The sequence below is a fragment of the Crotalus tigris genome, unplaced genomic scaffold, assembly GCF_016545835.1.
Source record: "Crotalus tigris isolate CLP2741 ecotype Arizona unplaced genomic scaffold, ASM1654583v1 scf7180000020245.1906669, whole genome shotgun sequence".
In the NCBI taxonomy this organism is placed as follows: domain Eukaryota; kingdom Metazoa; phylum Chordata; class Lepidosauria; order Squamata; family Viperidae; genus Crotalus; species Crotalus tigris.
Genome location: NW_024097926.1, coordinates 1,544,108 through 1,570,741, shown reverse-complemented (window position 1 = coordinate 1,570,741; position 26,634 = coordinate 1,544,108). Strand labels below are relative to the sequence as shown.

General features: G+C 44.6%; 2 protein-coding genes across 2 annotated transcripts; both read right to left on the bottom strand.

The window, feature by feature from the left end:
- Window positions 1–372: 372 nt before the first annotated feature.
- LOC120318545 (solute carrier family 22 member 6-A-like) lies at window positions 373–11,013 on the bottom strand. The gene is made up of 10 exons (XM_039366285.1): window positions 9,446–11,013; window positions 8,278–8,381; window positions 7,737–7,891; window positions 7,293–7,461; window positions 6,158–6,281; window positions 5,389–5,504; window positions 4,332–4,546; window positions 2,636–2,744; window positions 2,213–2,416; window positions 373–1,327 (listed from the first exon to the last, which is right to left on the bottom strand). The coding sequence occupies exons 1-10, from the start codon at window positions 9,821–9,823 to the stop codon at window positions 1,237–1,239; spliced, it is 1,665 nt and encodes a 554-aa protein (XP_039222219.1). The 5' UTR covers window positions 9,824–11,013; the 3' UTR covers window positions 373–1,236.
- Window positions 11,014–12,679: 1,666 nt separating this feature from the next.
- Window positions 12,680–25,451, bottom strand: LOC120318539 (solute carrier family 22 member 6-A-like). Its single transcript, XM_039366264.1, has 10 exons — window positions 24,431–25,451; window positions 22,454–22,557; window positions 21,584–21,738; window positions 20,450–20,618; window positions 19,742–19,865; window positions 19,022–19,137; window positions 17,061–17,275; window positions 15,618–15,726; window positions 14,211–14,414; window positions 12,680–13,706 (listed from the first exon to the last, which is right to left on the bottom strand). The coding sequence occupies exons 1-10, from the start codon at window positions 24,824–24,826 to the stop codon at window positions 13,610–13,612; spliced, it is 1,689 nt and encodes a 562-aa protein (XP_039222198.1). The 5' UTR covers window positions 24,827–25,451; the 3' UTR covers window positions 12,680–13,609.
- Window positions 25,452–26,634: the final 1,183 nt, after the last annotated feature.

Below are 26,634 nucleotides of genomic sequence, written 5' to 3'. Positions count from 1 at the left end.
TTACAACAGCGTTGAAAAAAGTGACCCCGGGATCATTTTTCACACTTACAACCGTTGCAGCCTGAGAGGAAGCAGCTGGGGTTTTTCAAACTTGATCCCCAATCCTCAAACAGACCCACTTTAGCGATTGGCAGAATCCAGAGATGGACCAATCAGTTACAAACAGACAGACCAATGGTCGGGTTTATCCAGACTGGGTTTATTTGCATTTAACCAGGTTATGAAATAAACGTTTTATGGATTGAGGCAATGAGTTCAAATTTTAAACTGGACCACTGCATTGAGTTGTGAACCCAGCTTTTAGTTGATGTGATGAAGCATATTGTGTGAATCCAGAAGGGCGGAGAAAGAAAATGAAAGTGGACACACTCAGTTGTTCAAATCTGGACTTTAATTCGTTTTATAGAGGAAAAGTTGAGCCCCTGAATGGTTTATCCAGAGTAGATATCTTGAGTTGGGTGCACAAAACACGCGAAGCTTATGTTAATGAAACCCAGGCTGGTATGTACAAAGTGTGCAATAAACAAACAAGCCCATAATTTGGGTTCTTAGGGGTTAAATTAGATTGATCTAGGGCAGTGTTGCTCAACCATGATAATTTCAAGCTGGGTGGGTTTCAACTCCCAGAATCCCCCAGCCAGCTTGCTTTAAGATGGGTGGTCTTCAACTCCCAGAATCCCCCAGCCAGCTTGGTTTAATTCTGGGAATTGTAGTCCACACATGTGGTCTTAAAACATGCGGGCTGAGGAATTCTGGGAGTTGAAGTCCACACAGCTTAAAGTTAACGAGGTTGAGAAACATCATCCAGTGTAAGTCAAAATTATTTTTTCTGGTGTCTCACTACTGCCACCTAACGACCATCTTTTATGGACTTTTCTTAAAAATTTAAGAAGTTAATCCTCGTTCAACAACAGGCTGAGGTATTGGTTCCTGTGACACATCAAACAATGTAATAGCCATGCCCATTTTGGCCTGGGCTAGCATATTGGGCGGGAGATGTGTGCTTTGCAAACAAGTGGATCCAGCTTTTTTTTTTCTTTTAAAGAAATCAGACAGAATGAACGTACAGAGAGTAGAATATCTTCCAAATATTCTATTTTCTCTCTCTGTAAATCCAGAATATTATCTCCGTGGTCACTTCTGCAATTTTCCCAAGTGTGATGCTGTTCTTGGTCCTCACAGATCTTCCTGTGTTCCGTATTCTGTAAGTCCTGGGAACACAATGTTTTTCTCTCCTCAAGCAGTGATTTTTTTGCCTTCGGGCTTACTGCAGACCAAGAGGCCCTCTGTTTGCTGGGAGTCCAGCTTCTGGCTCTTATTCCGTGATCTGTGTGTGGAGGGAAATTGCCATTAAGTGAGTTTGCAAAGGGGCTTCACCAACTCAGTTGATGCACGAGCGATTGACTCGGTTACATTACTGAAACTTAGTTGGTTTTAAGCTTCAGATGGATGAGGTTTGATGTCTGTATCCTTCGCTTTTTAAATTGTTGCTAGATAACCTGTTCCCCGTTCAGCTTCCTGCAGGCTTCCCCATTGAATTTTCTTGTGGGAATGTGGCAGGGAGCATTGGAAATCCTTCCTTCCTTCCTTCCTTCCTTCCTCTCTCCCTCCCTCCCTTCCTCCCTCTTCTTTTCCTTTCCTTTCCTTCCCTTTCTTTCCTACTCCTTTCCTTCCATCCTTCCTTCATCCCTCTCTCCCTCTTCTTTTCCTTCCCTTCCCTTCCTTCCTTCCTGCCTTCCTGCCTTCCTTCCTTCCTTTTTCCTTCCCTTTTCAGCAGGCAGATCAGTGGCTGCTGTTGAGTGAGGGGAGGAAGCAAGGGATTGCTAAACTGACTGGGAAACTGTCACAAAACAATGAAGATCCGGTGACTGCAGCAGCACGCCAGCAATGCAGCAGCAGTCAGTAGCTCTGAAGCAGCCAGAACTTTCCCCAGATTTCATTTCCTCAAGACTTATGGGTCCTGATTTTTGGAAGCATTCTGTAAGTTAGCCCATTCGAAGTATCTTGGTTCAAAAACTGTTGCCCTATCATGCAGCAGTTGGAGGCCACGACAATGAGAGTTTGAATGGGATATAGATTATTATTATTATTTGAAATCATTCAACCCATAAGTTGGGCTTTCTTGCTAAAGAAGAAGGATCAGCAGGGAAAGAGACTGCCCTTTAAGGTTCCAGGAGGAATGCAAAAATCCAGGACCACGTTTTTTCCTCACCTGTTCTCCACCTGCTCTATTGTTTCCAGCAAGGGGATGTTACGGGTTTCCGGCAAGAAGGCCGCCACGATTCCAGATATGATGGGAGCCGCACCGTAGATAAGATTGGGCAGAAATGGGATATATTCTCCTGTCATCTTCACTGCTGGAGCCACGATGCCTCCTATGCGGGCCATGGTGTTACTGAGACCCATTCCGGTTTGCCTGCACAGACGGACCCCCCCCCCCAAGCAAAAGGATTGGTCATGCTGCTTGACCTCACGGAGGTACTTTGCTCAATTTAAACCCCTGTATTTTTTTTTCAACGACACCCCCACAAGCAGCTATCTTCCACCCACTTTTCCTGTCTTTCCCTCCCACCGGGGCCCAAGCTATCTTTTCAAAGTCACTTGCCCAGTGGTTCCCCCTTGTTTGGTCTCTCACCGAAGCACCGTGGGGTAAAGTTCTCCGGTGTATAAATAGATGCAGTTGAACGAGGCGCCTAAGCAGCCCTTCCCGAAAACAGCCACGGTGGTCCGCAGCGTCTGCATATCTGGGAGGAGGGGAGAGGTCTAGGGTGAGGACCACGCTGTCTGGAGCACCCAGCCATTCATGGCGAGGGCGGTCATGTGGATGCCCACCAACTCATTGCTTTTAATTAACCAGGCTCGCCTCCAGAAGTCTTAGGCACTCCATCTCTTTAAAATAGAATAGAAACTGGAAGGGACCTTGGAGGTCTTCTAGTCCAGCCCCCTGCTCAAGCAGGAGAACCTATACCGTCTCAGACAGGCGACTGTCCAGTCTCTTCTTAAAAACCTCCAGTGATGGAGCGCCCACGATTTCTGGAGGCAAGCTGTTCCACTGATTGATTGTCCTCACTGTTAGGAAGTTTCTCCTTAATTCCAGGTTGCTTCTCTCCTTGATTACTTTCCAACCATTGTTTCTCATCCTTCCCTCTGGTGCTTTGGTGAACAATTTGGCCCCCTCTGCCTTGAGGCAGCCCCTCAGAAGTCTTCAAGAAGAGACTGGACAGCCATTTGTCCAGAATGGTAGATGTTGGACTAGATGACCTCCAAGGTCCCTTCCAACTCTGCTATTGTATGTTGTATAATGGGGGGGGGGATAACATGTCCGATTTTCATAGAATTATCTCCAGAACGTTGCTGAAACAACAGCCTAGTTTAGCAGCAGGATCCACTGATCCAGGGATGCTGTCCGTGGTTCTGAATGGACCGATCCATCGGATCCAGTTTCCAGATGGAAGAATGGGTTCTGTTTGTGAAAAGATCTGGTTCTCTCTCTCTCTCTCTCTCTTTTTTTTTTTTTTTTACTTTGCTCACCACCTCACAGCCAATCTTGGTCTATTGTCACATCTCCAATCAGGTGCTTAGCCATTATTACTTGCTCTCCTTTGTATTTTAATCCAAAGGACCCTGAAGTATTGTTTTTCAACCTGGGCAACATGAAGAGGGATGGACTTCAACTCCCAGAATTCCCCAGCCAGCAGATTTTAAGATGGGTGGACTTCAACTTCCAGCATGCGGGCTGGGGAATTCTGGGAGCTGAAGTCCATCCCTCTAAAACTTTAAAGCTAAGGTCTAAACCTCCTTGAGCACAAGGCAGAAAATCAGAGACCTTGTGCAAGCATCCCCATAACCTTTGGATTCCAGTATTGCAATCCCAGTTGCAATGTATGGCTGTGAAAGTTGGACCCTAAGAAAGGTTGAGCGACAAAGAATGGAGGCCTTTGAACTCTGGTGCTGGAGAAGACTCCTGCGAGTCCCCTGGACTGCAAGGCGACCAAACCAGTCGGTCCTAGAGGAGATCAACCCTGACTGCTCTTTAGAAGGCCAGATCCTGAAGTTGAAACTCAAGTACTTTGGCCACCTAATGAGAAGGAAGGACTCACTGGAGAAGAGCCTGATGCTGGGAAACATGGAGGACAAGAGAAGAAGGGGACGACAGAGAAGGAGGTGGCTGGATGGAGTCCCTGAAGCAGCAGGCGTGAGCTTCAATGGACCCCAGAAGATGGTAGAGGACAGGAAGGCCTGGAGGAACGTTGTCCATGGGGTCTCGATGGGTCGGACACGACTTCGCAACTAACAACAATTGTGCTACTGAGAACCAAGGTCTTCCTCACCTTGAGGTATGAAGATGTTAGCCAGGATGGTTAACCCAGCCAAGGTGAGGGCAATGGCTTGGGTGAACCGGCGCCCAATGTAGGTGATGGTGAGGACTGAAATAAACTTAGCCGGGAAGTCAACCGCTCCGAAAAAGAGCTGGATCAGGTAGATGTCGCCCCCGAAGTTCTGCAGATCCATCACCAGCCCATAGTAAGCGAAACTGGTGGAGAACCTTGGAAGGGGACCAGACGAAAAAAAACAAATGAATAAATAATACAGTTATAAAATAAAAATAAAATAAAACAATAGAATAGAATAAAAAATATAAAATAATAAAATAAAATAATGTAAAATAAAATAAAATACAACACAGTAAAATTATAAAATAAAATGTAAAATAAAAAATAAAATGAAATAATAAAATAAAATAATAGAACAGAATAAAAATATAATAAAATAAAATAATTTAAAATAAAATAGACTAATAAATTAAGAAAATAAAATAAAATGAAAAATATAAAATAATAAAGTAAAATTAGAAAATTATAAAATAAAATAATAGAATAGAATAAAAAATATAAAATAATAAAATAAAATAATTTAAAATAAAAAGAATAATAAAATTATAAAATAGATAAAATAAAAGGTAAAATATAAAATAAAATAAAATTATAAAGTAAAAGAATAGAATAGAATAAAAATATAAAATAATAAAATAAAATAATTTAAAATAATATAGAACAGAATAAAAAATCATAAAATAAAAAATAAAAAAATGTAAAATAGGAAATGATAAAATAAAATGATAAAATAAAATAACATGATTAAATTAAAATAGAATAGAATAATAAAATAAAATATGTAAAATAAAATAACATTAAAAATAAAGTAAAATATAAAATAAAATTAAAAATAAAATAAAGTAAAATATAAAATAAAAACAAAATTAAATATAAAATTAAATTAAAAAAATAATAAAAGCTAAATTAAATTAAATTAAATCAAATCAAATTAAGCTTGCCAAGTGGGCGGGGAGAGAGGTTTCTTTCCGGAGTTTTCCGCCACGCAACTCACCAGACGAAGCAGACGCAGAGGGAGATCCGGCGCATGGTTGGGGTCCGGACCAGGTCGAGCAGCGAAGTCTTGGACGTCATGGAGGCCAGGTCCTCCTTCATCTTGGATCTCAAAAACTGGAGGGGGGGATACATTGGAAAGCCTGGTTGAGTTTTTAAATCTGGGGTGTTTCTAATGGCACTCAAGGGAGCGAGTTCGAAAACCTGGTGTGAGGTGCAAGTAGTCCTCGAATTATGACGGTTCCCTTAGTGACTGTTCCAAGTTTGAATGTTGCCCTCACCCACCCTGGTGGTGATGCGACCACATTTTGGCCAGTCAGGATTTACGGCCGTTGGCAGCACCCTGCAGTCAAAGAACTCCAATTTATAACCGTTTTGCCAGAAATTGGCTTTCCCATCCAGTTTCTGGCAAAAACTAATCCAGCGAGAACAATGGGTTCACTTAACAACCGCCAGGTTCACTTAATGACCACGAAAAAAAGGTTGTAAAATTGGGTCTCGTCACGCAGGGAGCTGCCTTACAGCAATCACAATTTATGACCCTAATTGCCAGCCTCCACTGCAGTTGTAACTTGAGGACTAGCTGCATTGTTAAATCCTACGTAGAGGTCGAGTTACGATCCTTCATTTCACGACTGTCTAAAATTACGATGCCACTGAAATGATGACCGGTCCTTGTACTTATGACCATTGCCACATCCCCACAACCAAAAGGAGGCACGATTATGCAAATAAACAGAATTAATCTTGGCGTCTTTTGGCGGGCTCACCTCCTCATTTAGCGTTCCAGCAGCTCCCTGCTTTCTGTTCATTTTGGCCACCTTCTTGAGCTCCGTCACGGCCTGGTCGAGCTTCCCAGCTGTTATCAGCCAGCGAGCCGATTCACAAAGCCACCTGTGGGGATGAAGGTTGGAAGAAAGGAAAAAACCCCACAAGGAGATTCACACTGAGGCTTACCAAGTTAATACTATGGTTCCCAGCTCTACAAATCAGCCAAAAAAAGAGAGTGGACAGTCACTTGTCTATTCTATTCTATTCTATTCTATTCTATTCTATTCTATTCTATTCTATTCTATTCTATTCTATTCATCTGTCTATTCTATTCTATTCTATTCTATTCTATTCTATTCTATTCTATTCTACAATCTGTCTATTCTATTCTATTCTACAATCTGTCTATTCTATTCTATTATATTCTGTAATTCTATTCTGTTCTATTCTATTCTATTCTGTAATTCTATTCTATTCTATTCTATTCTATTCTATTCTATTCTGTAATTCTATTCTATTCTATTCTATTCTATTCTATTCTATTCTGTAATTCTATTCTATCCCATTCCATTCCGTTCCATTCCATTATTCTATTCTATTCTATTCTATTCTATTCTATTCTATTCTATTCTATTCTATTCAACATTCACCTGTCTGAGACAGTATAAGTTCTCCTGCTTGAGCAGGGGGCTGGACTAGAAGACCTCCATGGTCCCTTCCAGCTCTATTCTATTCTAGCCCCTGAGATACTGAAAGACTGCTATCATGTCCCTCCTCGTCCTTCTCTTCGTTAAACTAGACATACCCAATTCCAGCAACCGTTCCTCATATGCTTTAGCCTCCAGTCCCCTGATCATCTTTGTCGCTCTTCTCTGTACTCTTTCTAGAGTCTCAACATCTTTTTTATATCGTGGTGACCAAAACTGGATGCCGTATTCCAAGTGTGGCCTTACGAAGGCCTTGTAAAGTGGTATTAACACTTCCCGTGATCCTGATTCTATCCCTCTGTTAATGTAGCCTAGGGTTGCATTGGTTTATTGGCAGCTGCAGCACACGGCTGGCTTACATTTAAGTGATGGTCCGCTAAGACTCTGAGATCCCTATGGGAAAGACTTATTCCCGTGTCCTATTTACCAAGAATAACAGAAGAATAAGAAAAAAGGCAGAGAGACCACCAGCTGTAAGTGGTGCCAGTCTCGGAAAAGATACGCCAGGCCAGCCAGGACCAGCTGCCCAGTGGTGTACGCACAGCCATTGAGGGCCCCCAGCACCGGACGGGTCTTGGTGGGCGTCCACTCCACACCTGTTGGGAAGAGCAAAACCAGCATTCAAAGTCTTTCGGGCTTTCAAGCTGCCCAGAGGAGGAAAAAGTTCAAACTGGCAAATGGAAACCATCAGGGCTGCCAAAAGATAAACTTAACAAGAAACAAACCACACTCCCAAAATAACAGTGACTCGAGGGACTACTATTCCTGTCTATGGAGGCTCCATTTACGGCTCGCAGATCAGTCAACGCCAGACTGGTGCAAACTGGGGAAGATGGATCCCTGTGGCAAGGGGATGATTCCAGGGACTCACACAGAGAGACGCCGTTCATCACGATGCCCGAGAAAGACATCCCAGTGACAAAGCGAAGGATGCAATAGATGCTGAAATTGGGAGAAAAGGCAGTTGCCGTGCCAGTTGTGGCCAGCTGCAGGTAACACCACAAAAGGATCGGCCGGCGACCGAATCTGCAGGGACAGAAAAGGAGGGAACGTCAGAACAGAAAAGTGGGGAGGAGAGTGAATATTGGGAAGGACAGCACGTACTATCACCTCTGGTGTTGGTGCGTGCTAAATGCATTTAATAAAGAAAATCCTGAGCACTTTGTACATGTCCAGAGGCCTAGCTCCGTTGCAAAGTTATCCAGTTAATGATCCCCTTACGACATTAATTGGTACTTTTATCCCGAGCCTGCACTGCGCCAAGAACATTGCAATTAAGTGCATTTAATACAGAAAGACCGTGACACTCTGCACACACTCAAAGACATCTCGTGTTGCCGAGCTGAGCAGAGCGATAGCAGTTTCTCCTTTACAACATTTTTAACTTGGATGTCAAAATTCTAGTCCCTCACCTATCCGAGAGGCCTCCGAATAAGATGCCGCCGACTAGAACTCCAGCCATATAAATCGACTGTGCCATTTGCTTCAGTGTTCGGGAGGAACAAACCAGATTCCACTGCCGAAAGATTTGGGGTCATGCAGAAGGAAAAAAGAGAAAATATATACATTTTTAAAGCCGTTGGTTTTTTCCCCCCAACAAAAATAGGTTTTTGTCTTCCAGGTGGAGATGGGGAAAAGAGAGGTTTCTAAAGAACCAGGCATGATCCGGATCTTCCATCACGGCACGGAGTGTCCCAACTCTCAGTTTGCAGTTGGGGGTCCTGCGTTTCCATCCCTCCTTGGGCTTTGTAGGGTCACAACCGTACTCTAAAACAATAAGTGCATTTGTGGGCAAGCCCTTGTAAAGATAAAATCAATCTCCCTGGGCCCTAGGGCTGGGCGAGAAATAAATCTATCGCTTCTTTTTAGCAACTTGCGCTTCTAAAAGGTGGAGGAAGAATCGCCGCAGCTAAGTTAGTAACATGGTTGTTAAATGAATCATTGAATCGTTGAGTTAGTAACATGATTGTTAAGTGAATCACTGAGTCGTTGAATTAGTAGCATATTTGTTAAGTGAATCACTGAGCCGTTGAGTTAGTAACATGGTTGTTAAGTGAATCACTGAGTCGTTGAGTTAGTAACATATTTGTTAAGTGAATCGGTGAGCTGTTGAGTTAGTAACACAGTTGTTAAGTGAATCATTGAGTTGTTGAGTTAGTAACATGGTTGTTAAGTGAATCATTGAATTGTTGAATTAGTAACATATTTGTTAAGTGAATTACTGAGTCGTTAAGTTAGTAACATGGTTGTAAAGTGAATCAGGCTTCGCCATTGATTTTGCTTATCGGAAGGTCGCAAAAGGGGATCACATGACCCTGGGACGCTGCAAGCGTCGTAAATACTTGCCAGTTGCCAAGCTTCCAAATTTTGATCACCTGACAGTGGGGATGCTGCAACAGTTGAAAAGTCTGAAATACGTTCATACATCACTTTTTTTCAATGCCCTTGTAACTGCGAATAGTCACTAACCGAATGATTGTAAGTGGAGGACTACATATACAGTGCCCAAGAGACTCCCCCCCCCAGTTTGAGAAGCTGGATGTGCCCAAACAGGTCACTTCCGAATCCAGACTATCTCACCTCTGTCACAATGGTCTTGTGGAAGACACTTTGGTTGTACACCCATCCGTCTCTACATGGTTCAGTTTCCATCTGGGTTTCGTTCTCCATGGTGCCGTTCAAAAGCCACCCCTCCTTCTGATGGAAACGGTGGCACTTTGCCGGCTTTCCGTTCTCCATGGGAAGGGACACCACAAGGAGAGCCTCATCTTCGGCACTCCGGTTCCTGGGAGCAGCATTGAGGCTGGTGGCGCAGTGGTGATCCGGCGTCCCTGCGGTGAAATTCTGCAGCATCATATGACAAGCCATCATAAGCACCGGAATGGAGATCAGAGTCACATAGACGATTTGGAAGCGCCCCATGCTGCCGACATGTTCTAAGATCTCTGTGAAGCCCATGGTGGACGGCTGGAAGGATCAAAGCTGGAGGACCTTGTGGGAGAAGGTGGAGGAGCAATTGGATCCCTTTCTGTTAGAGGTTTACCAAAGCCTTGCGTTAACACGGCTTTTTAGGATGGACCTTAAGCTGGTTCCTCCAAAGGACCTTCAACCAGTTTCTCCAAAGGACCTTCAACTAGGTCACCAAAGGATCTTCAACCAGATCTCCAAAATTCCTCCAACTCGATCTCCAAAGAACTTTCAACCAGTTTCTCCAAAGGATCTTAAATTAGTTTCTCCAAAGGATCTTAAATTAGTTTCTCCAAAGGACTCTCAACTAGATCACCAAAGGACCTTCAAACAGATATCCGAAAGTCCTTCAACTAGATCTTCAAAAAACTTTCAGTCAGTTTCTGCAGAAGACCTTCAACCAGTTTCTCCAAAGGATCTTAAATCAGTTTCTCCAAAGAACCTTCAACCAGATCTCCAAAAGACCTTCAACTCATGTCTCAAAGGACCTTAAACTAGATCTCCAAAGGACCTTCAACCAGTTTCTCCAAAGGATCTTCAACCAGTCCCTCCTCATCCAGAAAAGCAGAAGGTCTTTTCCAGACGCCACAAAAAAATGAAGGATGCGGTTTTGGAATTTTCTTCTGGAATCAAGGAATAAATATAACACCTCCCCTAATCTGGGTGGGACGGGCCATTCTCCATCCAGCAAAAGCGGTCTTCTCTTTTAAAAAGAGAATTTTTTTTTTTTATAGTGCTTCTGAGAAGCCGAACCAGGACAGAGGCAACGTTCTAGTTGAGCTCCCGGTTAAAGTGTGACAGCACCACAGGGATGAAGTGTGAAAAGGGACACCGAGGTAGCGAACTCCTGGTGTGACTTTTCAGCCCGACTTCACGCAAGAGATGAAGCCTCTTGACCCCGGGGTTGGGTGTATCATTCCCATGGCAGGTGTTAGAAATTAACTGCCCTTGGAGAAGGTCCAACGTTTTTTGATGGTCATGGAGAATCTGGCCAGCCATGAGCAGGAGGCCACGGTGATGTCTCCTGACCACCAGCTCTGGTTTGAAGATTTTCCAAGACAATGGACGAGGGAAGACACTTTAAAACTGTGCTTCTTGTTGACCTTCCAACCGAAGGATATTTTCACAATGTCGCCCCATCTCCGATCTCCAGTATCTTAAAGCAGGGGTCTCCAGCTGGGCGACCTCTGGAGAATTCTGGGAGTTGAAGTCCTCAAGTCTTAAAGTTGCCCCGGTTTTGAGACTCCGGTTAAAGCTTCAGAAGTTTGAAAGAAACATTCTCTTTTTTTTGCAAGTGCACGTCTGCATTATATTTTGGGTGGGATATTTACCTATTTTGGAAACAGGGAAGTTTTGGAAGTGGCCCTTCCGGATCTAAAGGACAGAGACAGCCTGGGGGGGTGGGGCACGGAGGGGGAGTTAAAGGACTGAGTAAAGGGGAAGGGAGGAAATGGCAAGCCTGGGCCCGGCACCCGGGAGAGTAGAGAGAACTGGACTTACTTCTTTTGGAAAAGGTGGAGATTGCAATAGCCTCGGAGCACTGCATTAAAAATGGAGCTCAGCCTTTCTTCCTCTCTTTCCCATCTCCTTCCTTCCTTCTCTCTCTCTCCTCCCTCCCTTCCTTCTTTTCTTATTCAGTTTTGAACCACCCAGCTCTCTTCCCTTCCCCCCCCCTTTCCTTTTTTCTTTCTTTCCTCCCCTCCCTCCCCTTCCTCCTTTTATTTTATTTTATTTTATTTTATTTTTCACAGTTCTGAACCATCTAGCTCCCTTCCTTCCTTCCTTCCCTTCCTTTCCCTTACCTCCTTCCTTCCTTTCTTCCTTCCTTCCCTTCCTTATCTCCTCCCTCCCTCCTCTTATTTTATTTTTCACAGTTTTGAACCACCCAGCTCCCTTCCCCTCCCATTCCTTTCTTCCGCCGTCTCTTCCCTCCCTTTTCCTTCCCTCCTTCCCTTCCTCTCTCCCTCCCTTCTCCTTCCTTCCTTCCTCCCTTCCTCTCTCCCTCCCTTCTCCTTCCTTCCTTCCTCCCTTCTTCTCTCCCTCCCTTCTCCTTCCTTCCTTCCTCCCTTCTTCTCTCCCTCCCTTCTCCTTCCTTCCTTCCTCCTCCTCCCTCCCTTCCTTCCTCTCTCCCTCCCTCCTTTCTCCTTTCTTCCTCCCTTTCCTTCTTCCTTCCTCCCTCCCTTCCTTATTCCCTCCCCTCTCCTTCCTTCCTCCCTCCTTCCCTTCTCCTCCCTTCCTCCCTTTCTTCCTTCCTCTCTCCCTCCCTCTCTTCTCCTTCCTCCCTCCCTTCCCTTCTCCTTCCTCCCTCTCCCTCCTTTCTCCTGCCTTCCTTCCTCCCTCTCTCCCTCCCTTCTTCCTTCCTTCCTTCCTTCCTCCCTCCTCTCCTTCCTTCCTCCCTTGTTCCCTTCTCCTTCCTTCCTCCCTCCCTTCCTATCTCTCCCCTTCCTATTCTTTTCCTTGTCTTTGGAGGGGGGGACTTAACATCTGGTTTTCTTTTGCAAAATGCAAGGTGGGATTTCCTTGCTCTCTTCTCTTTCGTTTTGACTCGAAGTGAGATTTCCTGGCAACTGTGGGGCCCAAGGAGGTGGGGTAGCCTTCCAGGGCCAGAGGTAGCCCTCATTCTGGGCCAGGTTTGTCTCCAGGGCTGCATCTCAGCCACCCCTGTCTAAGGCAGGTGGTGCATTTACACCTGGCTCTTCACCTGGTTATCAAACGCCTCCCTCTTTTACAATCCTCCAAATCACCATCTAATTGGAATTGATGGCTTTGTACCACAGGCTGCCCCCTGACACACAAGCACACATTTTTTTTTCCCCTGCGCAACACCCCGAATTGCGACCACACCAGTGTGATTTGAACCATGGACTTTATTCTCCTTATTTTTCCAGACCAGACAAAAGAACAACTTATTAACTTTTCTGCTTGCCAAAAGAGGCAAAAATTTCCACAAGGACAAATGACCGATCGATGCCTTCTTGGTATATCCCAGCCATATTTAAAAGATGGAGACCCCCCCCTTCTTCCCCTTAGCAGCCTAGAAGCTATGATGGCAAACTAGCAACAGATGTAAGTTTATTTATGGTTGACATCACCAGATATGTCCCATAACTGGTCCTGAACAATTAACTAGCATTTGCTGCCTGAAAGCATTCGTGTTTTGCAAAAGCCAAGCAGAGCTAAACTTGGTTAAATTGTGAATGGATGATCACGAAGGACTCATCTGGGAAGTTTTTTTAAAAAAAAAAAAATCCAAGAAAACAATTAGCTAAACTACCTCCAAAATACCTCCATGAAATTATCAAAAGTTGCTCCTGAAGGCAAAACTCAAAATTGCAAAAAAAAAATAAAAAAAATAAACCACTTTTATAACAAGAGCAGGAAAAACTTCTAAACTTGTGACTTGGGAAGACCCTCCAAAAAAGAAGAAGAAAAAAAGGGTAAGAATTACAGATTGGCAGAAAATAATGGTGTGGCTTGGAGCGCCTGTCTAAAGGAAGAAATCCCTGACAATTCCAGAGTCGTTTTTGAAAATACACTCTGCACATGTTCAGAAGACCCTCCACATCTTTATGATCACAACACTGAATCCTCCCAGTGAGGCTGGCTTAGCTCAGAGACCCCCCCACTCCCCTTGACTAAGGGGCCTAGTAGAATACAAAAACAAGGGGGAAAAGAACTAAAACACGTCCAGAAACACCACATCTTCCATCTTGGCTAAATGCAGATCCAAAAATGAGCTCTAAGAACTTTATTTCCAGAATCAAATGGTAAGCCAGCTCAGCAAGTCTCTTTGAACAGAACTTTTTCCTGTCTCTGAAGCAGGATTTTCTCCTGAGCAATCTCTTCTTCATTCTTCTTTTTCGTCTTTCTGCATCTGAGGTTGAAAGGAAAAGAATAAATCCAAGTTCAGCTGAAAAGCATCTCCATCGTATCATCCAATAAACAGGTAGGTGCACTTGAACGCCCAGAATTTTCCACCCAGAATGGGTGCGCTTGAACTCCGAGAATTCCCCAGCCAGCATGGGTGCACTTCAACTCCCAGAATTCCACAGCCAGCATGGGTGCAATTCAACTCCCAGAATTTCCCATCATGGTTGTGCTTGAACTCCCAGAATTCCCCAGCCAGCATGGGTGCAATTCAACTCCCAGAATTTCCCACCCAGAATGGTTGTGCTTGAACTCCCACAATTGCCCAGCCAGAAATTTACTTTATTTTAATGTATCTTAGTCCTTATCTTCTTACTTAAAAGATTCATTCATTCATTCATTCATTCATTTGTTCGTCAGAGGCAATTAGAAAAATGATTTAAATAAAAAGAATTTGCAAAGCTCAGCTAGGCCCAGATCTCCAGACTTCACTCCAGTGATGGTCGCCCACCTGTTCTCCACGTCTTCTATCGTGTCTGGCAAGGGTACGTTCAGCGTCTCCGGCAGAAGGCAAGCGATGATTCCAGCTGAGATGGGGAAGGCTCCGTACACAATGGGGGGAAGAAAGGGGTAGTAATCCTGTAGCATGTTGGTCAGTGGGGAGACCATGCCCCCGACTCGGGCCATCGTGCTGCCAAAACCCAGCCCGGTCTGTCTGGGGAGGGCAAAGGAGAGGAAGGGGCAAAGAAGATCAGTGAGATTGGGGGTTCCAAGGACCCCGGGACCCCTCTCCCCAATAGTCCTCAACTTATTTCGACTTTGGCACAAGGGCTCGTCCTGACTTCTAAACCACAGGTTGGCTTTTGCCCGGCTCAGAAAAACCTCCAAAGGGCAGTAGCCACGATTAACCCAAACTAGGCTAGTTGTGTGAACACAACAACTGGGTGTCAGATGGGTGTCAGGATAGCCCAAGCCGTAAAGCTGCCCTTTCCTTGAGGCTTCCAACAGCAGCTGAGCTGTTTAGTGGGGAATTTTCACAGCCAACGTTTGGTTTCCCAAAGAACAGGCGGTCCCCGACTTAACGACCACGATTGGGACAAGAATTTCTGTTGCTAAGCAACAGTCATTGAGTGAGTTGTGTCTGACTTTGCAAACTTTTTTGGGCCTAGTTGATTGTTAACCAAATCAGTCTTTTCCACCCACCCAGAAGCCAACTGGGGAAGGTTGCAAAGGGCGATCATGTGACCCAGGGATGCTGCCACCGTTGTAAATACAGGTAGTCCTTGACTTACAACAGTTCACTTAGTGACCGTTTGAAGTTACAGCCCCGAAAAAAGTGATTTACCATCATTTGTTCACACATACGACCGTTACAACATCCCCATGATCATGTGATTTGCATTCGACCGCTTGGCAACTGATTCACATTTATGACGGTTGCAGCGTCCCGGGGTCAGGTGACCCCCTTGTTTGCGACCTCCTGACCACCAAAGACAATGGGGAAACTAGATTCACTTAACAACAATGTCATTGAACGACTGCAGTGATTTGCTTAACAAACATGGCCCCAAAAAAATGTCATAAAACGGGGCAGAACTCAAACAAATTTCTCGCTTAGCAACATACATTTTATTGCTCCCTTGTGGTCGTAAGTCGAGGATTAGCTGTGCAGGCTGATGATTAGGTGACCGTGGGGATGTTGAGTCGGTCATAAGTGTGAGGATCGGTCATCATCGTTTATCATTTTTGGGGGTGCCTTGTAACTTTGAACAGTTGCTAAACCAATGGACGTAATTTAGGACTTCCTGTACTTGGGGATGGGGAGAAATCGAACCCAGGACCGGGGGGGCGAAATTCCACCTCTGATCTTCAGTTCGAAAAAGGAAGAAGAGGGTCCTTGAAAGGCAGCTCTCCTCACCTTATGGGGGTCGGGTAGAGTTCGGTCGTAAAGAGGAACACACAGTTGAAAGCCGCCGAGAGGCAGCCTTTGCCGATGACCGCCAGCGCTGTCCGGAGAGTCTGCATTTCTGCCGGCAGAAAAGGGGGGGAGACAGAGAACGAAATTAATCATGTAATTGCAGAGAGTCCTCGACTTACAACGGTTCATTTAGTGACCTTTCGTCAAAGTTACGACAGCGCTGAAAAAAAGCCGCTTCGGACCGTTTTTCACCCTTACGACCGCGGTCCCTTGATCAAAATTCAGACAATGGGCAACTGGCTCGTATTTACAATGGGTTGCAGAGTCCGTCGTGTGATCCCCTTTTGCGACCAGCTGACCAGCAAAGTCCATGGGGGAGCCTGGATTCACTTAACGACCGTGGGACTAACTTAACAACTGCAGTGATTCACTTAACAACCGTCAAGACAGGTCATCAAATGGGGCAAAACTCACTTAACGAATGCCTCGCTTAGCAACATAAATATCTCCAGTCGTCAACACAGTCCTTTCAGAAGTTCCAGGAAGGCTCCCCACTCATTTGCATCACTCAGGTGACCCTGAGGATGCAGGTAAACCACCAAGTGGCCTCAACGACTCTCTAAAAAGGATGCAAATAACCAGCTGCCTGCAAGGAGTATAAATCCTTCCATTCCCCACCTCCAGTCAGAGTTGAAGAAGCTTCTTGGAGGAGAAGCGAAACGTCTTCAAGGAAAAACAAGAAAAAGCACCTTTGGGACAGCCATGACTTAGATGATTTTTCTCCATAGACCAGGGGTAGGCAACCTTGGCTCTTTTATGACTCACGGACTTCAACTCCCAGAATTCCTGAGCCAGCCATGCTGAGGGGAAAGGGAGAGGTTTCCAAGCTGAGCCAGGCTGGCTCAGGAATTCTGGGAGTTGAAGTCCACGAGTCATGAGGGGGCCATAATTCCCCCATGCTGGCTCAGGAATTCTGGGAGATGAAGTCCACGAGTCATGAGGGGGCCATAGTTCCCCATGCTGGCTGAGGAATTCTGGGAGTTGAAGTCCATGAGTCATGAGGGGTCCATAGTTCCCCATGCTGGCTGAGGAATTCTGGGAGTTGGAAGTCCACCAGTCATGAGGGGTCCATAGTTCCCCATGCTGGCTGAGGAATTCTGGGAGTTGAAGTCCACCAGTCATAAAAGAGCCAAGGTTGCCTAACCCTGCCATAGACATTTCGGTTAAAGAGTTCTGATCTCTGGGTGGGATACCCTGAATAAACATGCTACAGTTCGGCTTTCCCGTGGAAAACATGACCCTGGGCCCGGTCCAAGTCTTCTGGACAGGTTCCTTGTTCTTCTGAGGAGGACACCTGAGGAGGCCACCTAAGACCTGGCCACGATGAAGACTGACATAAGAACGGAAGCAAGAAACCCAATGGGCAGACCGGTCAATACCCACCAAAGGGCACAAATAAGTTGGTGATGATGATGGTGCCGGCGGTCACCAGGAAGGCAGTGAGGCTGACCCTCCGTCCAATGTAGCTCATGGTGATGGTGACGACCAATTTGGCGGGAAAATCCACCGCTCCAAAAATTACCTGGATGAGGTAAATGCTGACCCCAAAATTCTGGAGGTCCATGACCAGCCCGTAATAGGAGAAGCTGACCGAGAACCTGAACGACACAAACACATGTATTATATTTTTTTTAAAACACAATTGCTGTCGGTCAAGGTGGTGTGACAGTTGTTTCCGCAGAGTTTTGAAGATGTTGTGGTAAGAACAACCAAGCATCAGGTTTCACCGTTCTCGGTTAAGAAACAGGCTTTCCTTGCTGAACTGCAGAAAGCAAATCGGAAGTTGTGGGTGTGCCATCCCTGGAGGGGTTTAAGAAGAGACCGGACAGCCATTTCTCTGAAATGGCATAGCGTCTCCTGCTCGAGTAGGGGGTTGGACTAGATGACCTCCAGGGTCCCCTCCAACTCTGTGGTTCTGTTATTCTGTATCCCATCCTTTTCAAAAAAAAAAAGTATGGTATTCTATTCTATTAGACGTCCATCTCAAAAGAGGAAGAAATATTTATTTATTTATTTTTCATGTTTCTAGACCTCACCATCTCCCTCAATGACATCCTTGGTTCTAAAGCTGCTGGAGTTCTTGTACAGGTAACCCTCAAGTTATGTCGGTAATGCAGCCTGTCCGTTAACGGCCGCTAGCTGTAACGGTCATCAAACGTGTCTTTTAAACGACTAACCCGATTTTACGATGATTTTTTTTTGCAGCAGTCGTTAAACGAATATGGCAGTCATGAGTGTGAATGCTATGGTCGTTAAGGAACACTAAGGTTCCTAATTATAATATATATTTTTTAATTTTTATTTTTTTTAAAATTGTTTTAGTGGTTTTCGCTGGGTTTATTGATTTAAGATGCTCGCAAGATTGTAACCGTAATGGATGTTTTTGAATCGTGAGCCACCCAGATTTCGTTTGCAGAGATGGGCAGCTATAGAAAGTAAAAAAATAAAATAAAATAAAAGAATAAAATAGCAAAATAAAATAAATAAAATAATGAAACAAAATAATAAAATAAGAATATAAAATAAAATAAAAATAATAAAATAAAATAATGAAATAAAACAAAATAAATAATATAATATAAAATAAAAATAAAATAATGAAATAAAATAAAATAAAATAATGAAATAAAATAAAATAAAATAATGAAATAAAATAATAAAATAAAATAAAACAATAAAATAATAAAATAAAATAAATAAAATAATGAAACAAAATAATAAAATAAGAATATAAAATAATAAAATAAAATAATGAAATAAAATAATGAAATAAAACAAAATAATGAAATAAAATAAATAAAATAAAATAAAACAAAATAATAAAATAAAATAAAATAAAATAAATAAATTCATTGTTCACTAGGGTGTGGTTTTGCCCAAACCAGTAATAAGTACCATTTTTTAGCAAAACCATTGTAAAACATAGTCACGTGACGGTGGGAACGCTGCAAACATCCTTAAATATTGGTGTGAAGCCGAACACCCAAAGTGTGGTCACGTAACCATAGAGAGGGGTGGGGGAAACTGTCAGAATTTCAAATCTGGGTCATGTTCTCTTTTTCAGATAGGTCATAACTTCAAAAGTCGCGAAGTGACTGGTTGTAAGGCGAGGACTCTCTGTCACTCCCTCCGTTCGCTTTCATAAATCTCGCTAAAGAATACTCTATGCAATTCAGCCTTGAAAAGGCTTTAAGCATTTGCTTTATTCCTGCGTTTGACTGTGGATCTAACGGTGGGCTTTTCGGTTGCAGACCGTACCCCTCCCTCTTTCTGATCCTGGAGAGCTGACCAACAACATTGGATTGTGTCTTTAAGGGCTCTGTTCTTCGGCTTGACCCTCTTACCACACCATGGAGAGGCAGAAGAAGATGCGACGGATGGCCGGCGTGCGCACCAAGTCAGAAATGGTGTATGAGGATTTACACGAAGACAATTCCTTCTCCATACTGGAAAGCAGAACCTACCAGAAAGGGAAAATATATATATATAAGTGCGGAAACTTATCACGAAGGAAGGAGAAGGTAAGTGTCCCAGGATAATGGTGCAAGATCCAATCTGGCTCGGTCATCAGGACTAGAAGCTTAGTCTTCCGATCTTTCAGACTCACGCTGGTGTCCATCCTCTGGGAACTTCTCTCTAGCTGTGTGTGTGTTTTGGGCTATTCTGTGGGTGGTGTTTATATGATGCCTGTTGTGTGTGTGTGTTTTTTAGATGGTGATTGGGATGTTGATGGCTGACTCTTAAGTAGTTGCTTGTTCTTTCCTTGTGTTGCCAAGCCCTCCCCTCCTAAGTCCTTGATAAGCTGGTGATAAATCAGCATTCCTGTTGATTGACAGATGGATCTGTTTCCCAGGCTAATCACTTCTCTGGCTGTTTTTGTCCCTGCTCAGCCAACAATCTTAGTACGGTAGTTGCAAAATTGAGTGTATGTCTTTGTTTATTGCAATGAATTCGGGTCTCCTCGTCTGACAGCTCACTTATCACTTTGATCTGGACAACCTCAAAACTTCGGCAAGTTTTTACAACTGCTTGGTGAGTCTCCCCCCCCCCCGTTTCCTCCATACCTCTGTGGTGATTTTTGCACCCACTTCCTGCTTGTTGTTGATCCTGGCCACTCTCTGGAGAACACCAACAGCCTTACTGGCCTGGCCTGACTGGACCAGCCAGCGAGCCGATTCAGCGTACCACCTGCAAGATAGAAATCCAAGTGGCCCTGAGTTCCACAGGTTATCAAGTCCACCTGCCAAACTAGAGGTAGTCCTCAACTTACCACCACTAGGGAGTCTAGAATTTATGTCGCTAAGCGAGACAGTTGTTAAATGACAGATCCATTTTGCGACTTTTCTTGCCCTCCCCTTGTTAAGTAAACCACTGCCGTTGTTAAGTTAGTAACCCGGTCGTTAAGTGAATCCAGCTTTCCCATGGACTTTGCTTGTCAGAAGGTTGCAAAAGGGGATCATGTGACCCCCGGGACACTATGTCCGTCATAAGTATGAGTCAGTTGCCGAGCATCTCATTTTTGATGCCCGGGGAGGTAGCAGCGGTTGTAAGTGTGAAAAATAGACCCTTTTTTTTCAGTCCTGTTGTAACTTCAAACGGTCACTGAATGAACTGTTGTAAGTTGAGGACTGCATGTACTCTTCTACACAAAGCCGCAACACCCCTCTTCTTCTCTTTGACTTGTCGCCACCACATTTGCTTTCCTGAAACTTCAGCCCTCTGGGAAAGGGGGGGGGGTGGAGAAACCCAGGACCCATCATCCCCATACATACCAGGAATAAAGCAGAAAGACAAGATAAGGAGCCGAAACAGCCACTTGCAACCAGCGCCAGTCCCGGATGGCGTAGGCCAAGCCCGCAAGAACGATTTGCCCCAAAGTATAAGCCAACCCGGTGAGGGCAATGGTGATCGTCCGGTACTGGGTGGGAATCCACTCCACAACTGGAAAAAGAAGGAATCCATTTTAGGAACCACTCAGCACCCACTTCTCTCTAGGATAACTTGCCCTGGCCAACTCACTGTGGCCACCTTGCCACGGCTCACTCGCCAGTGCCAACTCACCATCGGACAACTTAACACGAAGAAACTGTACTCCAGACCCATTCCTCTCTTAATATTATTATTAATATCATTATTAAGGCTATTATAGTATATTATTATAGAGAAGTAGATGGATAGATGATGAAGAAAGAAAGAAAGAAAGAACAGGGAGGAAGGAAGGAAGAAAGGAAGGAAAGAAAAAGAAAGAAAGAAAAAAGAAAGAAAGAAAGACGGGATGAAAGAAAGAAGGAAGGAAGAAAGAGAGAGAGAAAGAAAGAAAGAAAGAAAGAACGGAGGAAGAACAGGAAGGAAGGAAAGAAAGAAAGAAAGACAGGATGAAAGAAAGAAGGAAGAAAGAGAGAGAAAGAAGAAAGAAAGAAAGAAAGAAAGAAAGAAAGAAAGAAAGAAAGAAAGAAAAAAGAAAGAAAGAAAGAACAGGGAGGAAGGAAGGAAGAAGGAAGGAAAGAAAGAAAGAAAAAGAAAGAAAGAAAGATGGGATGAAAGAAAGAATGAAGGAAGGAAAGAGAGAGAGAGAGAGAGAGAGAAAGAAAGAAAGAAAGAAAGAAAGAAAGAAAGAAAGAAAGAAAGAAAGAAATCAATCAACCAATCAATCAATCAATCAATCAATCAATCTCGCCAGCCATGATGAGCTTGGGAGACAGGAAGAGGTAGAGCAGCAGCCTGGACCACAGTCAGATAAAAGATATCTCAGGCCTAACTTGAATTTCTAACTTGGATTCTTGGTTTCTAACTTGGAAATCCTTCTCAGGGGAGCCCAGGGCACCCATCCAAACCAACAGCTGGATTTGCTTTGACTTTCTCTTGAAGCCCCCTTTGAGCCCCTTCTAGAAGCTTGAGTGTCTTACTCAAACAGGCAATGCTGAGGCCGAATCCGGAGAGCGCCATGCCGGTCAGGAAGCGGAAGACACAATAGGAGACGTAATTGGGGGAGAAAGCTGTGCAGACCCCCGTCACCGCCATTTGGAAGAAGGACCAGATTGTGAGCGCTCGGCGGCCAAACCTGTGGGAAGGATAAAGAGACCATCATCCACCTCCCTGCTCCTTATAAGCATGGCAGGCGTGAAAGAAAATTGGGGTTTGTTTGTGTGTATGTTTGTTTGTGTTTGTATGTGTTGGGAGATGCAGATTGCTCTCTGGAATAATACAAATGGTCCTTGACATCTATCTATCTATCTATCTATCTATCTATCTATCTATCTATCTATCTATCTATCTATCTATCTATCTATCCATCTACTTCTCTCTTTCTCTCTCTCTCTCTCTCCCTACCTATTCACCTCTCTCTTTCTTTCTCTCTCTCTCTGTCATCTATCTATCTATCCATCCATCCATCCATCTTCCTCTCTCTCTTTCTCTCTCTCTCTACCTACTTACTCTCTCTTTCTTTCTCTCTATCATCTATCTATCTATCATCATCAATCAATCAATCAATCTCCATCCATCCATCCATCTTGCACCACAAACTAGCTGTATATTGGCTGTTTTGCTTTTCCAGCAATGATTAATCAACATCTGGAAAGATTTGATCCACTGGCGATCCAGATCTGAGAGGCGAGAAGTGGTTATAGCCCCCTTGTGACCAACATCTAAACTGTACTTCTCAGCCTCCTGGTGGGATGAAAACGTGATTTGATCGCGAAGTGGTGCCCTCACCATCGGAGTTCACCCGCTTCTCACCTCTTTCTCGCAGTGCTGCCCCCTGCTGACCAACATACCTGTCCGCCAGCCCGCCTAACACCAGTGCACCGATCAGTACCCCCGCCATGTAAACAGACTGCGCCATCTCCCGAAGTTTCCGCTGGTCACACACCAGGTCCCACTGTCACAGAAGAAAATATTTGCGTTGCATTAAAAGGTGTACTAACAGGAAATAATATTTCGTAGCTCAGGGTTGAACTGTGGGGTCCTTGGTGCTCTCTGAGCTTGGTGGGTTTTTTTGCAGGAATTTGACGACCCAACTAGGTAACATCATCAGTGCTCATAGAGTGCAAATTCCCCTTTCTTCTAGCACTGATGATGTTACCTAGTTGGGTCATGAAATGTCTGCAAAAAAACCCCACCAAGCTCAGAGAGCACCAAGGATCCCACAGTCCTCCTCCTCCTCCTTCTCTCCACAGTCCCCATGCCCTTCTAACACTGATGATATTACATAGTTGGGTCATGAAATGTCTGCAAAAAAACCCCACCAAGCTCAGAGAGCACCAAGGACCTCACAATTAAAAGGCGTGTGTGTGGAATCACACCTAGCTGGCATTTCAGGACCTGGATGATGTGATGGAGGGAAACACAGTGTGTGTTGTGTGTGTGCGTGTGTGTATGTGTCTCTGCAGATCAAGGTCCGTTTGCAACTTACAGACAACAGTCGCTCAAAGTTATAACGGACTGGGCAACAAAGTCAATGTCACAAACATCGCTTCAGAGTTAAACGAACCACTTTTCTTGTTCGCATCGCCCGCTAGCGAGTTTGAAAACATTTCAACTGCCAGAATTCTGGAACTACAGGACTAGAAACTTGCTTGCTTTTCTTGTGATCTTTTTTTTTTTTTAAAACAGATTTTGCTCCCAATGCAGGCATTCAGAGGCTGATCTTTTGGGAACGAGAAGCAAGCAAGCACACTGCCACGCAAATCTTGCCTATTTAGCAAGAATCCAAGTTGCATTCTGGTTACCTGACTTTGCAAGCTTGGGAAGGTGACGGGGCGGGGGAGAACAAGAAGAAAAACATAAATCGGGGGCAGATAGAACATCCCCCCTCCGGGAGGAGAAAAAGAAGATGGAAGACAGGCTGGGAACAACATTTTTGCCAGTCCTTCTCTTAGAACTGGTGCCAGATAAATATGTCCCACTGTTTTGGGATTTTTCTGTGCCCAGCAGGACACAGATTGCATTAGGACTGGGGGGGAACAAGCCCCCCCATTTCCACACCGGTTTGCCCATCCAACTGAAAACATCTCCTGCAGTTTGTGCAACTTAACTCCTTTGTTTGCTGGAACAAAAAAACCACTAGATCGGTTGGTTTCATCCCTACTAAAACAGCTCCTAAGGACCAGGCTGGATGGTGGCAATCACAACCTGTCTAGATTTTTGAGGTGTCTTTAAGTTGGGGATGCAACAGGGCAAGCAAGAAAGTCCTGGATTCAAAAGGGTGACAGCCTCCAGTTGAATTAAAATCCTAGCAAGATGCTATGCTAATATTGGGGTTGATCGCACAGTCAGCTAGATCTTTAGACTGGATTTGGCTTTTTTGTCCACCTTTCGAATCCTTCCCAAGGATCTGGGATAGACAGATGTGGTGGTTTGATGGTGTTAAAGGTCCCATTGCAGGATATAAGCTGCCCCAAGTCAAGCTGCCTTTTCCAATTGACCCAACCTAGAACCACGGAGAAATTTCCTAACAGTGAGAACAATTAACCAGTGGAACAGCTTGCCACCAGAAGCCATCACTGGAGGTTTTTAAGGAAAGACTGGACAGCCACTTGTCTGGAGTGGTATAGGGTCTCCTGCTTGAGCAGAGGGTTAGATTAGAAGACCTCCAACGTCCCTTCCAACTCGGATGCTGTTCTGTGTTCTATTTTGTTCTGTGATTATTAAAACAAGCCAGAAATCCAAGAATCTCTCCCTGGCCTATCCCAATTTTCCTTTGCTCTAAATAATGCTTCTCCTAATTCATCCATTTCCGGATTGCCACTCACCTCGCTGACGATGGTGGACGTAAACTGAGTTCGGTCATAAAACCATCCGTCGGCGCACGACTCCGTCTCCGTCTGGTTCTCCCTGGTGACACTCGCGTTGAGGAGATACCACTGAGCATCCGTGAAGCGTCGGCATTTTTCCAACCTTTGCTTGCTATCCAGGGGGATGCTGACCCTGAGAAGCTGGCCAGCGCCTAGCGGATGAGTGACATTGGGGTGCTCACTGCTATTGGGACTGAGGCGCACCTGGCAATGATGTCCTGGGATAGCGGCCGTGAAGTTCTGGAGAAGGTTATGACTAGCCATGAACAAGACCGGAATGGTGAGCAGCATCGTGTGAATCATTTGGAAACGTCCCATGCCACCAATTTGCTCCAGGATTTCGCCAAACGCCATGATGAGCCAGAAAAGATCTCAGCAGCAACAACCACAAAAAGAGGGTTCTCTAAAAAAATCTAGGGGCCAAATCTTGTTCCCACGCCAATTTCTCTTCTCATAAAGCAAAACGTCGAATGGAGAGACGGGGACAGAGAAAAGAGAAAAGAGGAAAAGAAAGAAAGAAGAATGCCGAACTTGAGAAATAGAATTCCTGCAGAAAGAAAGATCCAAAGATCCAGGCTTTGGGGGGGTTTCAAGAATTAGAGCCAGCAGATCCCTAGATTGGAAAGCAACTGCTTTTCTCCTTAATTTTCCTAAAAATGGAGTCTAAAAAGATCAGCACATCTCTTCCCTGGTCTGGCAGTGCAGGAGAGGACCTGTCCGTGCGTGTGTCAGGATCCCTAATCTCCTTTTTTCCCCTTCTCTCGTCCCTACGCGATTGAGTCTCCTTTTCGCTGGGGGAGAGTTGAGGATCTGGCGGAGGTTTTTTTGAGTCCAGAAATCTGCTGTCCAATGAAGAGCGGGCGAAAAAATATTGAGATTCCTGGCACTGCCCCACATTGAAAAGAAAACGAAGAACTGCCCTGTTGGTGCCAAGTCCGAGGGAGGTGACGGGTCCCCGCTAAGCAAAATTGTCCTGAAATTGCTGTTTGCGTGGATTATTTATGAAAAGCAGGAAGCAGCTGGTTTGGTTAACGTTTTACACTGGTTTGGAGGGGATCAACTGGAAGAAAAAAATGAGGAGGGGGGGTGGGGGGAGAGATTGGGTTAAAGGGGAAAAAAGTACACAAACTGCAGGAGGGAACAAGGGTGAAGTAGGCAATTTAAGGGTGGGGCATGTGGCACACAAAATAGAAGAACAAAGTGTTGTTTTTTTTTTAGCAGAAATGTTTTCGTAGAAATAGCAAAAGTTCGTTTCATCAACTATTTACCTCCTGAGGCTGGAGTTCAAATCCCGCTGCTTCTCCCTCCGGAATACAGGTTAAGTCCTCATCTGATGACCACAACCCGTTGTTAAGTGAGCTCTGCCCCATTTTACGACCATCCTTGCCACCGTTGTTAAGCGAATTACCGCAGTTGTTAAGTTAGGAACACGGTTGTTAAGTGAAATTGGCTTTCCCACTGGCATTGCTCATTGGAAGGGGGATCACGTGACCCCAGGACACAGCAACCATCATAAATCCGAGTCAGTTGCCAAGCATGTGAATTTTGATCATGTGACCGTGGGTCGTAAGCGTGAAAATCATTCATAAGCCACTTTTTTCAGTGTAATTGTAACTTCAAATGGTTACTAGGACTACCTTCATTAGCTCCATTACTGTCAGTGGGATAGCAGACAGGCAGTCCTTGAGTTATGACTGTAAAGGAACCTACCCACTATGGTCGTAACTTGTGACACTCATGAAATGGGCAGGTCACATCATTGATCTGGACTCAGGACCTATTTTGTGGTGGTCCATGACTGTTAAGTCAACACTGTGGTAGATTAAAGAGGAAGACGGGGAGCCAAGGAAAACAAGACAACTGTAGCTGGCTCGGGCAAGCGAGCCAAGCTGCATTGTCTTCTGAGCCGAAGCGTCTCCGATTTCACCATTAATATTTGAATATCTTCTCCGGTGATGAAGGCTTACCTTTGGCATGGCTGCAAAATAACGCACCTTGTTTTTCTGGAGGCTGGCTCTTCAGGAAATCTCAAGAGACAGTTAATTAACGCCCGTCAACCCGGGCTTGTAACTTGCCTCTTTGAAGCAATGAAATCAGCAAGCAAAACTTGAACCTGACTCATCGTTGGCAGAGGCTTTTTTTTTATTATTATTTTTTGCATC

Coding starts and splice junctions, on each gene's coding strand:
- LOC120318545 (XM_039366285.1), bottom strand. CDS start 9,823: ATGGGCTTCACAGAGATCTTAGAACATGTCGGCAGCATGGGGCGCTTC. Junction 8,382..9,445: donor ACAAGACCATTGTGACAGAG/GTGAGATAGTCT, acceptor ATCTTTCGGCAG/TGGAATCTGGTTTGTTCCTC. Junction 6,282..7,292: donor TTATTCTTCTGTTATTCTTG/GTAAATAGGACA, acceptor TCATCCCCACAG/GTGGCTTTGTGAATCGGCTC.
- LOC120318539 (XM_039366264.1), bottom strand. CDS start 24,826: ATGGCGTTTGGCGAAATCCTGGAGCAAATTGGTGGCATGGGACGTTTC. Junction 21,739..22,453: donor TTAGGCGGGCTGGCGGACAG/GTATGTTGGTCA, acceptor TCCTTCCCACAG/GTTTGGCCGCCGAGCGCTCA. Junction 20,619..21,583: donor CCTCAGCATTGCCTGTTTGA/GTAAGACACTCA, acceptor TTCTTTTTCCAG/TTGTGGAGTGGATTCCCACC.